A 12,455-nucleotide genomic window follows, 5' to 3' on the forward strand; every position below is an offset into this window, starting at 1 on the left:
TCAATTAATAATTTATTAATTAAATTAAATTAATACACCAATAATATGCCGGATTTGATTATCGTTCGGTTCTTACCACTATGTTCCTGTTTGACTAGAGGCGGTACACATGAATTACTCTTTTCTCTCTCTCTTCCCGTGAACTAATAGCAATAGCAATATCAATAGCAAAAGCAGCCAGACCAGCTACATTGCATTTGCCTTTTTCTCTCTTCCAAACTCGAAACTCGAAACTTGAACTTTTTCCCTTTCACTCCACACACACACACACAATCACAATATTCCCTTTCTTGTGAGGTCATTAATTAATAATTAATATTTAATGAAACTGTGAAAGTTTAGCTTCAGCATGTCGAAGAAGGTGGGGGTGGTAGGGGACGCCAAGGCTGCGGCGGAGTTAGCAATCAACGCAATTGGCCTGGGTTACGACCTCGCCGCCGATCTCAAGCTAAAGTCCTGCAAGACCAGGCTGGTCCCTATCGACCACCACTCCCTCCGCACCGTCGACCTCCCCGGCCGCATCACCATCCTCAATGTCCCCAAATCCATAAATTGCGACAAAGGCGAACGCACCAGATTGTGCTCCGATGTACTCTCTTTTCAGCAGGTTTACGGTTTCCCTTTCCCCTTAAATTCACGTCTTTTCATTTTTTTCCCTCTCCCAAAGTCAAAGCTTTTTCATTTTTGGAGCTAGCAACGGAGTTTCTTCTTCTGTACTTCAACTTGAAAGTTTGCTATCATTATTATTAAATACAAAGTAGATTATTCTTGCTGGATATTTTATTTTAATTTGACTTGACTATTCATATTTATTAGGGTTTTGCTAACTATGGTCTTAACGCACTTTTGAATAATTCAAGAAAAGGGACATGGAGCCTTAACTTCTTTTCTTTTTACTCATATAAAACTTTATTAAGATGGTTGAATCAAATATTTTGCTTGCTGAGTAGTATAATTTTTATTTTACTGACTTGTTTTATTATCCTAACACAACTTATTATTATTATTATTGAAGGTGGATGATTATAATTGTTGTTTTGTCTGACAATTTAGCATGGCTTGTTTGTTTGTTTTACTACCGTTTGTATAGATGTCAGAGCAGTTTAACCAGGAGTTGTCACTGTCTGGAAAGATTCCAACAGGGCACTTCAATGCTGCATTCGAGTTCACAGGAGCATGGCAGAAAGATGCTGCTAACACCAAAAGTCTTGCATTCGACGGCGTCTCCATCGCCCTCTACAACTTTGCACTTGAGAAAACTCAGGTGGTGCTTGGTGATTTTGTCAAGCAAGCTGTTCCTTCTTCTTGGGATCCTGCTGCATTGGCAAAGTACTTTCACCTGTCACACCTTCTTGCTTCATTTCCTTACATACATTTATATCTTATGCTAGTAATTAAATATGGCATTTATATCTAAATATATATTGTAGGTTCAGATTATGTAGATGATCTTTTGTCTTATCATTTTAGGTTTATTAACGAATTTGGGACCCATGTAATAGTCGGGGTGAAAATAGGAGGAACTGATATAATCTATGCAAAGCAGCAGTACTCATCTTCTCTACAACCTGCTGAAGTGCAGAAAACATTGAGGGAGATGGCAGACAAACTCTTCGTAGAGCAAGCTGGATTGAATAAGGTTTGGATGTTGCTTTCCAATTCAAATTTCATTCCTTTTCCCCACTTGAAATCCACTTATTAGCCATATGCAGCCAGCAAGCATAACTTGTAACTGTGTCTTCTCCTGCCAGTTTGATGATGGGCTTGGTTTCGACATTCCATCTGCGTCATATTCTGAATCACAGGTGAGTATATTTTTCTTTGAGAACTGAATTTTATGCCTGGTTAGGATCCTTATTGTCAATTGTATTGGCTTTGGCTCTGATAACCTCGGCCTAATTCCTTTTTCCTGTTTCTTGCAATTTAATTACTGCGTAACATGAAGACAGTTGATGGGCTAGTTTGTTATTCTTTGGTTTATTACTTTGATTCTTTTGTTTAATGGAGATTGTATTGTGTTTGAATATAAAATTCCAAACCTTTGTGATTGACACTATAATTTCATGTCCATTACTGAGATCTGCATTTAAACAGCTGAATATTGATGGTGGACAAGTGTATATTTTGTTGCATTATTGATAGAATTAAGTTTCCATTCTAGCCAAGAATGTCATCAAATTGATATATTTTTCAATAGCATCTTTTTACTGCCACAACCCAAAATCAAATGAATAAATAAAACAAAAGGAAACACAACAACTTATATTCTTACTCTTCCTTCCCTTTTACTATATTTTAGGTGCAGGATACCAAGTTCATGTGCAAGAGGAAAGGTGGAAGTCGCAAAAAATTTCTCTCCCATAATGAATGGTGCCAAACTGTTTGGTCCCAACCTGATGTAATATCAATGTCATTCATACCAATTACATCACTACTTAGCGGAATAAACGGGAGTGGATATTTAACTCATGCAATAAATCTCTATCTACGATGTAAGCAACTAAGCATGGCTTCTTTAGCCATCTACTTATTTACATTTTGACTCAAAACATATGGAATCTTCTAAATATTATGGCAGCAATTTTATAATCTTGTGTTTGTGACATTATAAGTGTAGTTAAAGAGGAGGCGGGGTTTTTGGCATTATTCCCAATGTTTGATGTCTATGAAATTAATTCAATATATGCAATAATTGTGATTATTGATCCTTGAATATGTAAGTGTATAACCATGGATTGTGACCTGTGACCACAGATAAACCACAGATTGATGAACTGCATCAGTTTTTGGAGTTCCAGCTTCCAAGGCAATGGGCTCCTGTATTTGGTGAACTAGCCCTTGGTCCTGAAAGAAAGCCACGGAATAGTGCATCACTGCAGTTCAGTTTCATGGGTCCGAAGCTTTATGTTAACACAACACCGGTAATGCTGCTTGTTTCACATTGAACATTTTCCCATGAATCCAAATGGTTTCTTGTTTCTTTTGTTCTTTGACTAGTATTAGTTGTCTTGAGTACCTGTGGACAGCCATGTTAATACCTTCCCCATATGTTTAGCTTTCTTTTATTGTTAAAGAAAATTGGAGAATTTAGGAGCAGAATTATTGACCATTCACTTAAAATTGTTTGTCATACTGTATTGTTGATCAATATACTTGTAATAGCGAAGGGTCTTTTGTTTCTTTAGATGGTCCGGGAAATGGTTTGATTTAGATGGACTTTGAACTACTTACAGGTTGATGTGGGAAAGAAGCCTGTGACAGGCCTTCGGTTGTATTTGGAAGGAAAGAGAAGCAACTGTTTGGCAATCCATTTACAGCATCTCTCATCGATGCCCAAGACCTTCCAACTTGAAGATGAGCCCAACGGGAATGTATCCGATGTGTCCTTGGAAGAACGCAAATACTATGAGAAGGTCCAGTGGAAGAGTTTCTCCCATGTCTGCACAGTCCCTGTTCAGTCTGAAGATGACACCTCAATTGTGACTGGCGCACATTTCGAAGTTGGAGAAGCTGGTCTGAAAAGTGTTCTGTTCCTAAGACTTCATTTCTCCAAAGTTGTTAATGCAACCCAAGTGAAAGCACCTCAGTGGGATGATCCTCCTGGCTTCACTCAGAAATCCGGAATAATTTCAACTTTGATCAGTACTCACTTCTCAGGTCCTCAAAAACCACCGCCGCCACGACCATCGGACGTAAACATCAACTCTGCTTTGTACCCTGCAGGACCTCCGGTGCCCACTCAGACACCAAAACTTCTGAGGTTTGTTGATACAACAGAAATGACAAGAGGACCACAAGACTTGCCTGGGTATTGGGTTGTCTCCGGTGCAAGGCTTGTGGTAGATAAGGGTAAAATATCTCTGAAAGTGAGGTATTCTCTTTTAACGGCCATTTTACCTGATGAAGAGGTGGCAGGTTATTGAAAAATATCAAATGGGGTTTGTATATATAATGCATGATTCTTTTCCATTGTACATTTGCCTCCATTCATTATAGGTTACTTACTAGTTGATCGTGTTACCATTATTTGTGTATACCTACACTTTTGGGGGAATCCTTGTAGTTTTTGAGAGAAGCTTGTGTAGTGATGAACTGATGATGCCTGAATGTTTTGAGTGTATTTCTTTTGTGTTGGTGACCGTGGCTTCTTCAAGTAATGGTTCCAGTTTTATCAATAACTTAGAACAATGGAAGGATATTTAATTCTTATTTTAATTCTTTTGCAAGGTTATTGGGTGCTTTATTTCTTAAGGTTTTTTCATATACCATTCTAAGCTTTATTAGGTAATTAGACGGGTAAACGTTGACTATGTATTTAGACGAGTGTTTGATAAGGCTGCATTTGGTTAGTGTCTTTGAGACACATACACTAAGATATATGAACATAAAGATATACTTTTGTAATGTGTTTGGTAATAAATTAATAATATGTAAAATACATATGAATAAATTAAATGTTAATTTTATTCTTTTTAATATATTTTATCACTGTCACAGTTAGTCAAGAATAAAAATTAGTAATTTTAAAAATAATTAAGAATAAAAAAATTAAATTGCGTTTTATGTATTGTCTCTTGTTACGGCTTGGCCCAAACTTCACACTGGCCGACCCGACCCACAGGCCACCCGACCCAAACGGTCGGGTGAGCGTTGTTCCACTACCGATCCGGACACATGTCCTTGACAGCTCTCCACTACAGCTGTATGAGGAAACTTCGAGGAAGGTGGGTCTGCTCCTTCGGGACCCACTTCTAACATGATATATATGGGGAGGGTCTTACCCCCTCCCCCAAGGTACGTCACATACCATTCTCTCACTTTTCGCCTGCACACTTGACTGACTAGAGTGTCGGAGTGTCTTTGCAGGTGACACTCCCCTTCTCCACACGAAGAGCTCGGGACGTTGGCTGCACCCCCTTCAACCCAGCGACCCGGGACCAGGCGATTCCCCCTCTCACCAACCGAAGTACCAACCCGAACTGTCCGGTACCCGACCTACCGTACATTGGCGCCGTCTGTGGGGACGCCTGAATGGACGTTGTACTGGGCCCAAGAGGAACAGCCCGCGAGGCCGAGCGCAGAGGGGAAGCCTCCGTGGCTTCCTCCCGGGAGCGCACGAGGTCCCCTCCACGACGAACCGAGCTGTCTTCACGATCTCAAGAAAGACGCCCCTTTGGGAGAACAGGCGACAACAGCGCCATGATAATGCAGGAACTGCGTCACAGGATGCAGAACCTGGAGCACCAGCCGGTAGATCAGGAACATCGTCAACGAACTCCCGGTCCCCTCCGAGAAGTCACTCCCGGCGGACGCCAAGCCCACGATCTGAACCCGAGAGTGCCCGGGAGGAAGGACGTCCAAGAAGACGCCGCGACCCCATCATATACACCAGGCGAGAAAGGAGACGCGACCGGGAAGACGGGCGACGGGAAGACGGCGAGGGAAGACCAAGGAGAGCGCAGAGACCTGTGATAATGGGCGCAACCCTATTTCACCGTTCCATCCTCGAGTTCCGGCTGCAAAAGCACTTTGACAAGCCGACGGACATGAGGTACGACGGAACACAAGACCCACAGGAACATCTTACCGCCTTCGAAGCCAGAATGAACCTAGAAGGAGTGGGTGACGAGGTAAGGTGCCGCACTTTTCCGGTCACTCTCGCGGGACCTGCAATACGGTGGTTTAATAGCCTCCCGCACGGGTCGGTGGCCAGGTTTTCAGATATTAGCCACGCCTTCCTAGCCTAATTTACTACCAGAATCGCAAAGGAAAAACACCCGATCAATCTGCTCCGGGTGACGCAGAGGTCCGGCGAGCCGACCAGAAAATACCTAGACCGGTTCAACGATGAATGCTTGGAGATCGACGGGCTAACTGATTCGGTAGCTAGTCTGTGTCTGACGAATGGACTCCTGAATGAGGACTTCTGAAAGCATCTCACCACGAAGCCGGTATGGACGATGCAGGAGATCCAAAGCGTAGCCAGGGAATATATCAACGATGAAGAAGTTTGTCAAGTCGTGGCTGCCAACAAGCGGCAGCCCTCCTACAATCAACCTAGGCAACACGGCGGCAGAGATAGACAAAAGGAGCACGCCAGAGACAGCGGCCCGGGCAAGACGCCCAGGCCGTTCCCTCGAGTCGAGAAGTTCACCAATTACACCCCCCTCACCGTCCCCATCATAGAAGTTTATCAGCAGATAGCCGAGAAGGGAATTTTGTCGAAGCCCCGACCTCTGAAGGACCAAACCGGGGGGAACAAGAGCCTCTATTGCGATTATCATAAGGGCTATGGACATAAGACACATGACTGTTTCGACCTCAAGGATGCGCTAGAACAAGCGATCCGGGACGGAAAACTGGCCGAATTCTCCCATCTCATCAGGGAGCCGAGAAGACGATATCGCGATCGCGAGGGAGAGGACAAGACCCGCGCGGTAAAGCAACGTCACGACCAGGACGACAACGAACAAGGCCTCACCATAGTGAACGTTGTAACAGCAAGAGACGCGCTCCCAAGGTCGAAGTCGGCACACAAGAAAGACGCCAAAGTCCTGGCGGTTTCCTCATCTTCCGTGCAAAGCCCCAAGAGGTCGAGGTCTCCACCCATCTCATTCGGTCCGGAGGACCAGTGGTTTGACGAGGTCGCGGAAAGCCCCCCATGGTCGTCACGGCCAGAGTGGGAACCGGCCTCATCAAGCGCATCCTCATAGACACCGGGGCTGACTCGAATATCACGTTCCGTAATGTGTTCAATAATTTGGGTCTGCGGGATGCCGACCTAAAGACCCACCAGCATGGTGTTGTAGGATTAGGTGACCACTTCATCAAGCCAGATGGGATAATCTCTCTGCCGATATCAGTAGGACTAGGACGGGGGCGAAGGTCGGTAATGGCTGAGTTCGTGGTTCTGCGAGACTCCACAGCCTACAACGTCATCCTAGGGAGGAAGACCATCAACGATCTCGGGGCAGTGATCAGTACGAAGATGCTGGTAATGAAGTTCGTGACTGATGACAGATCCGTGGGATCCATAAAAGGAGATTTGGAAACGGCAGTTGCCTGCGACAATACCAATCTCTCCTTAAGGAAGAAGTCCAAGGAAGCATCGGGAGTGTTCCTTGCCGACCTAGACGCTAGAGTCGAAGACAAGCCCAGACCCGAGCCGGAAGGGAACTTAGAGAAATTCAGAGTCGGCGACACAGAGGAGAAGTTCACCTTCGTGAACAGAAACCTACCACACGACCTGAAGGAACCCCTAATGGAAATGATCAGGGCTAACAGCGACCTGTTTGCTTAGATGCCAACCGACATGCCGGGGATAGACCCCCAACTCATGTCACACCACTTGGTCGTCAAGGCGGAGGCCAAATCAATGGCTCAGAGGAGAAGAAAGATGTCACAAGAAAGAGCGAAGGAGGTGGCCAGGCAGACGACCAGCCTCCTCGAGGCGGGATTTATTCGAGAACTCGACTACTCGACATGGTTGTCGAATGTAGTTCTAGTGAAAAAGCACAATGGAAAATGGAGGATGTGTGTGAATTACTCCGATCTCAACAAAGCATGTCACAAGGACTGCTACCCCCTACCCAACATTGATTCCCTGGTCGACGCAGCGGCGGGATATCTGTACCTGAGCTTTATGGATGCTTATTCTGGCTACAATCAGATATCGATGCACCGATCTGACGAAGAGAAAACAGCGTTCATAACGCCGGGAGGGATATATTACTACAAGGTAATGCCGTTCGGCCTGAAGAACGCCGGGGCCACGTACCAAAGGCTAATGAACAAGATATTCAGTGATCTCATAGGCAAAACGGTGGAGGTGTATGTGGATGATATCCTTGCAAAGACCACACGGCCTGAGGACCTCATAAGCGACCTGGAAAATGTATTCGCTTCCCTCCGGCAACACAGCATGAGGCTCAACCTACTCAAGTGTGCCTTTGCCATGGAAGCAGGAAAGTTCCTAGGGTTTATGATAACCCAAAGAGGGGTGGAGGCCAACCCTAAAAAGTGTCAAGCAATACTCCAAATGAAGAGTCCGGACTGTGTCAAGGATGTTCAGAGATTGTCAGGAAGACTCACCGCCCTATCCCGTTTCCTCGGAGCATCGGCTGCTAGGGCACTATAATTTTTCAACCTTATGAAAAAGGGGATAGCGTTTGAATGGACCCCGGCGTGTTAGGAAGCATTTAAGCATTTCAAAGAGATCCTCGCAACACCACCTGTCCTCGGGAAGCCCAAGATCGGAGAACTGCTCTACCTGTATCTAGCCATAACAGACGAAGCGATGGCAGCGGTTTTGGTACGGGAGGAAGGGAAGGTTCAGCAACCAATCTACTTCGTGAGTAAAGCACTGTAAGGGGCAGAGTTGAGATACAAAAAATTAGAGAAGTTGGCACTTGCACTCCTAACCTCTTCCCGTAGATTACGACAGTACTTCCAAGGTCATCAGGTAGTCGTGAGGACGGATCAGGGAATCCGCCAGATACTCCAGAAATCCGACCTGACGGGAAGAATGATGACTTGGGCCATCGAGTTGTCCCAATACGACTTGCAATACGAGCCCAGGCATGCGATTAAGGCACATGCCATGGCCGATTTCTTGGTAGAGGTAACGGGGGACCCAGCCGAGGCAACGGGCATACGGTGGAGGCTCCACGTAGATGGGGCCTCCAACCAGACGTCTGGAGGTGCCGAAATCATCCTAGAGAGTCCCGCTGGAGTCATATATGAACAATCGATCAAGTTTGAATTCCCAGTATCAAACAATCAGGCAGAGTATGAGGCCCTTCTGGGCGGCTTAATCTTAGCTCGGGAAGTCGGCACCACCAGGCTAGAAGTATGCAACGACTCACAGGTCGTCACTTCACAAGTCAATGGGACCGACCAGGCTAGAGACTCCCTATTACAGAAGTATCTAGAGAGGGTCAAAGAGTTAAGCAAACAATTTGAGGAGGTCGAGATCCAACACGTTCCGAGAGAAAGGAACACACGGGCGGACCTCTTGTCCAAGTTAGCAAGCACAAAACCAGCGGTGGGCAACCGGTCTCTGATCCAGGTCTTGGTAAAGGAACCAGCAGTCACCCTCCATTTGATGAAGATAAGCCCCTCCTGGATGGACCCGATAATCGACTTCTTAGAAAACGGCAAGCTCCTTGACGACTAGAAGGCGGCCAAAGTGTTGAGAAGGGAGGCGGCCAAATACGTGACCATACAGGGACATCTGTTTAGAAAGAGACTCAGTCAACCCCTGTTGAAGTGCCTACACCCTGACCAAACGGACTATGTGCTTAGAGAGGTCCACGAGGGGTGCTGCGGACATCACATCGGTGGCAAAGCCCTAGCAAGAAAGCTCGTCAGAGCCGGTTATTACTGGCCATCAATGATGAGGGACTCCAAAGAATTCGTAAGGAAATGCGTCAAGTGCCAGGAAAACGCCAACTTTCATAAGGTGTCGGCTTCCGAGCTGAGCCTGTTGACGTCCTCCCGACCTTTCTCACAGTGGGGAATCGACCTCTTGGGGCCTTTTCCGGTTGGCCCGGGGCAAGTCAAGTATCTCATTGTTGCTATCGACTACTACACCAAGTGGATAGAGCCCGAGCCACTGGCCAGTATATCCTCATCCAATTGTCAAATGTTTATGTGGAGATAGGTGATAACCCGATTCAGTATCCCAGAAGTCGTTATCTCTGACAACGGGACGCAGTTCACCGACAAGAAGTTTGTGGAGTTCCTCGCCGGCTTGGGCATAAAGCAAAAATTCTCATCTGTAGAGCATCCCCAGACGAACGGCCAAGTTGAGGTCGCAAACAAGGTCATCTTGCTAGGCCTCAAGAAGCGGCTTGACAATACAAAGGGCGCATGGGCTGACGAACTCGCCTCAGTCCTCTGGTCTTTCCGAACGACTGAGAAATCGTCCACAGGAGAAACCCCTTTCCGCCTGACGTACGGGGTAGATGCTATGATACCCGTAGAGGTCGGCGAGCCGAGCCCACGATTACTTCTGCAGGGAGTGGAGGAAGCCGTAGAGAAGGACCTAGTAGATGAGGCTAGGGAGATGGCCCATTTGTCAGAGGTAGCACTAAAGCAAAGGATGGCCCTGCACTACAACACCAAAGTACTCAGGAGAGAATTTGAAGAAAACGACCTAGTCCTGCGGCGCAACGACATCGGGCCACCGACTCCAGGAGAAGGTAAGTTGGCGGCAAACTGGGAAGGCCCCTACCGAGTCAAAGAAGTGATTGGCAAGGGTGCCTACAAGTTGGAGAGGCTCGATGGTAAGGAAGTCCCGAGAACCTGGAATGCAGGTAACTTAAGAAGATTTTATTCTTAGCCCAAACACGCCGAGTAGGCGATTTGCCGGGTTCCAGATAATTTACTTTTGTTAAGTACTTATCATTGCAATGGACTTGTTCAACTGTCGACTAATGTTCACTTGTTTAATTTAACCCTAAATTTCTAATACATGTTAAACAGAATGACGGCGCGGTAACCTGGGACTGATCACCCCGGAAACCGACCAAGTTAACGCCATAACGAACGGCTACAACGATGGCGAAGCCACGACCCAGCTTCGTCAAGTTACCAACAACAGTAAACAAACACGAACGACAAGCCAATACCAATAGAACGGTAATAAAATACGCTGCCAAATAAGCAGAAAAAGACAATAGTCATAAACCGACCAAGCAGCTATCAAAATAATCCAAAAATCACAAGTCTACAAGTTCATCAAACCGTACAGCAATTTCTACAACAAAATTACAAACTCTATGCAAAGGCACAAGAGATCATTTCTTCGGCATATCAACAATCTTGCCATCTCTGATTGTTTTGAAAACCCCGATTTCCGACGTGTCGAAGTCAGGAGCCACAATCTTCACTTGAGCCTTGAGGGCCTCTTTAGTTATTAGGATTACTTGGCTTCGCCAAATTACCAACACAACGGTAAATAAACACGAGCGACAAGCCAATACCAACAAAATGGTAACAAAACAAAACGAAAACGCTACCAGATAAGCATAGAAAGATGATAATCACAAGCCGACCAAGCGACTATTAAAGTATATCAAAAAGTAAGTTCCACAAGTTCTACAACAAAATCACAAACTCCATACAAAGATACAAGAGATCATTTCTTGGGCTATCGACAATCTTGCCATCCTTGATTGTCTTAAAGACCCCGATTGCCGACGTGTCGAAGTTAGGGGCCACGATCTTCACCTGGACTTTAAGAGCCTCTTCAGTCATCAGGATCGCGCCTTTTCCCTGCTTCACGGTCTCTTTATGCTTCTTCTTAAACTCTTCTGCCTCAGCTTGAGCGGCCTTAGCCGATGAGACGGCCATATCACGTTCCTTCTCCAAAGCGACCACCCGACCTTGCGTGGCATTGAGCTGGCTCTCCAAAGTCATCTCCCGCTCGGTTAGACGGGATACGGTAGCATCAGAAGTCTTCAATTTTTCCTTGACAGACGCGGCCTTCTCCTCGGCAGCCTTAAGCTTCTCCTCCGCCTTGGACAGCTGCTCTCGAAGTGTTTCAACTTGAGTCTTGAATTGATTATTGGCCTTAGCAGCAGACTCGAGCTTCCTATGCAGCGACTGCATCTCCGACAGCTCAAACTCGGCCTTCCGAGCTATGGCAGCATCGCGAAGAAGGGTACGGTACATCCACCTTGCCTGCCCCGCAAGATCGGAGCCGTGGAAGTGTTCCTCCGTGCCGGGAAGCAGCTGGTAGTCTATGAAGGTCCCGGCGTCGAAGTTCCTCTCCATCATGGTAAGGACTCCTTCAGGGCTGGAGGACGACTTCTGCCTCTTGGGATTGGGGATAACCTTCAAGTCATCCTCCTCGACTTGTCGGGCGGAGGTCGAATCTCCAGTACCGGCCGCCTCCTCATGAACAGGAGAGACGCGCGCCCCATCAGAATCTTTGTCCGACATCTCGACGTCACGAGGTGAAGGCACGGCCTGATCATCCTTATTCTCGAGAGGGGCCTCCGACTTCCCGTCAGCCTTCTCTTCATCGCTTTCCTCCAAAAAAGTCTTGAACAGACTCTCAAGGCCTGTCACCTCGGCAGACATTCCCACTGCAATAAATAAATAAATGACTTAGTCGTTAAATCGACATAACCAATCAAAGCAACAGTAATGCAAGGAATACAAGTTAGAGCTACTCACAAATATAACTTCTGGCAACCTCCCGGTCACCCATCAGAAGATGGGGATTCACATGGTTTTTCCCAAAAACGGCCAACAACACGTCGGCAATCTTTTTGTTCACAGCGGACATCCCCTTGTAAGTCACCTTAATAAAGGTATTGGACCCCGCTCCGAAACTCCAATACGTCGGGATGAGGCGTTTCCCTTCTAACGAAAGCCAGAAGGGGTGGCGACCTTTGGTTGGACGCACCTTGAAATACTTGTCCTTATACCCATGGTAAGAGTCATCG

General features: G+C 46.3%; 1 protein-coding gene across 1 annotated transcript; it reads left to right on the top strand.

The window, feature by feature from the left end:
• Window positions 113–4,243, top strand: LOC107630906 (MACPF domain-containing protein At4g24290). Its single transcript, XM_016334191.2, has 7 exons — window positions 113–607; window positions 1,091–1,329; window positions 1,471–1,639; window positions 1,752–1,805; window positions 2,300–2,492; window positions 2,755–2,921; window positions 3,234–4,243. Exons 1-7 carry the CDS (start codon window positions 350–352, stop codon window positions 3,921–3,923), a joined length of 1,770 nt encoding a protein of 589 aa, XP_016189677.1. The 5' UTR covers window positions 113–349; the 3' UTR covers window positions 3,924–4,243.

Source organism: Arachis ipaensis, chromosome B03 (assembly GCF_000816755.2).
Source record: "Arachis ipaensis cultivar K30076 chromosome B03, Araip1.1, whole genome shotgun sequence".
In the NCBI taxonomy this organism is placed as follows: Eukaryota; Viridiplantae; Streptophyta; class Magnoliopsida; order Fabales; family Fabaceae; genus Arachis; species Arachis ipaensis.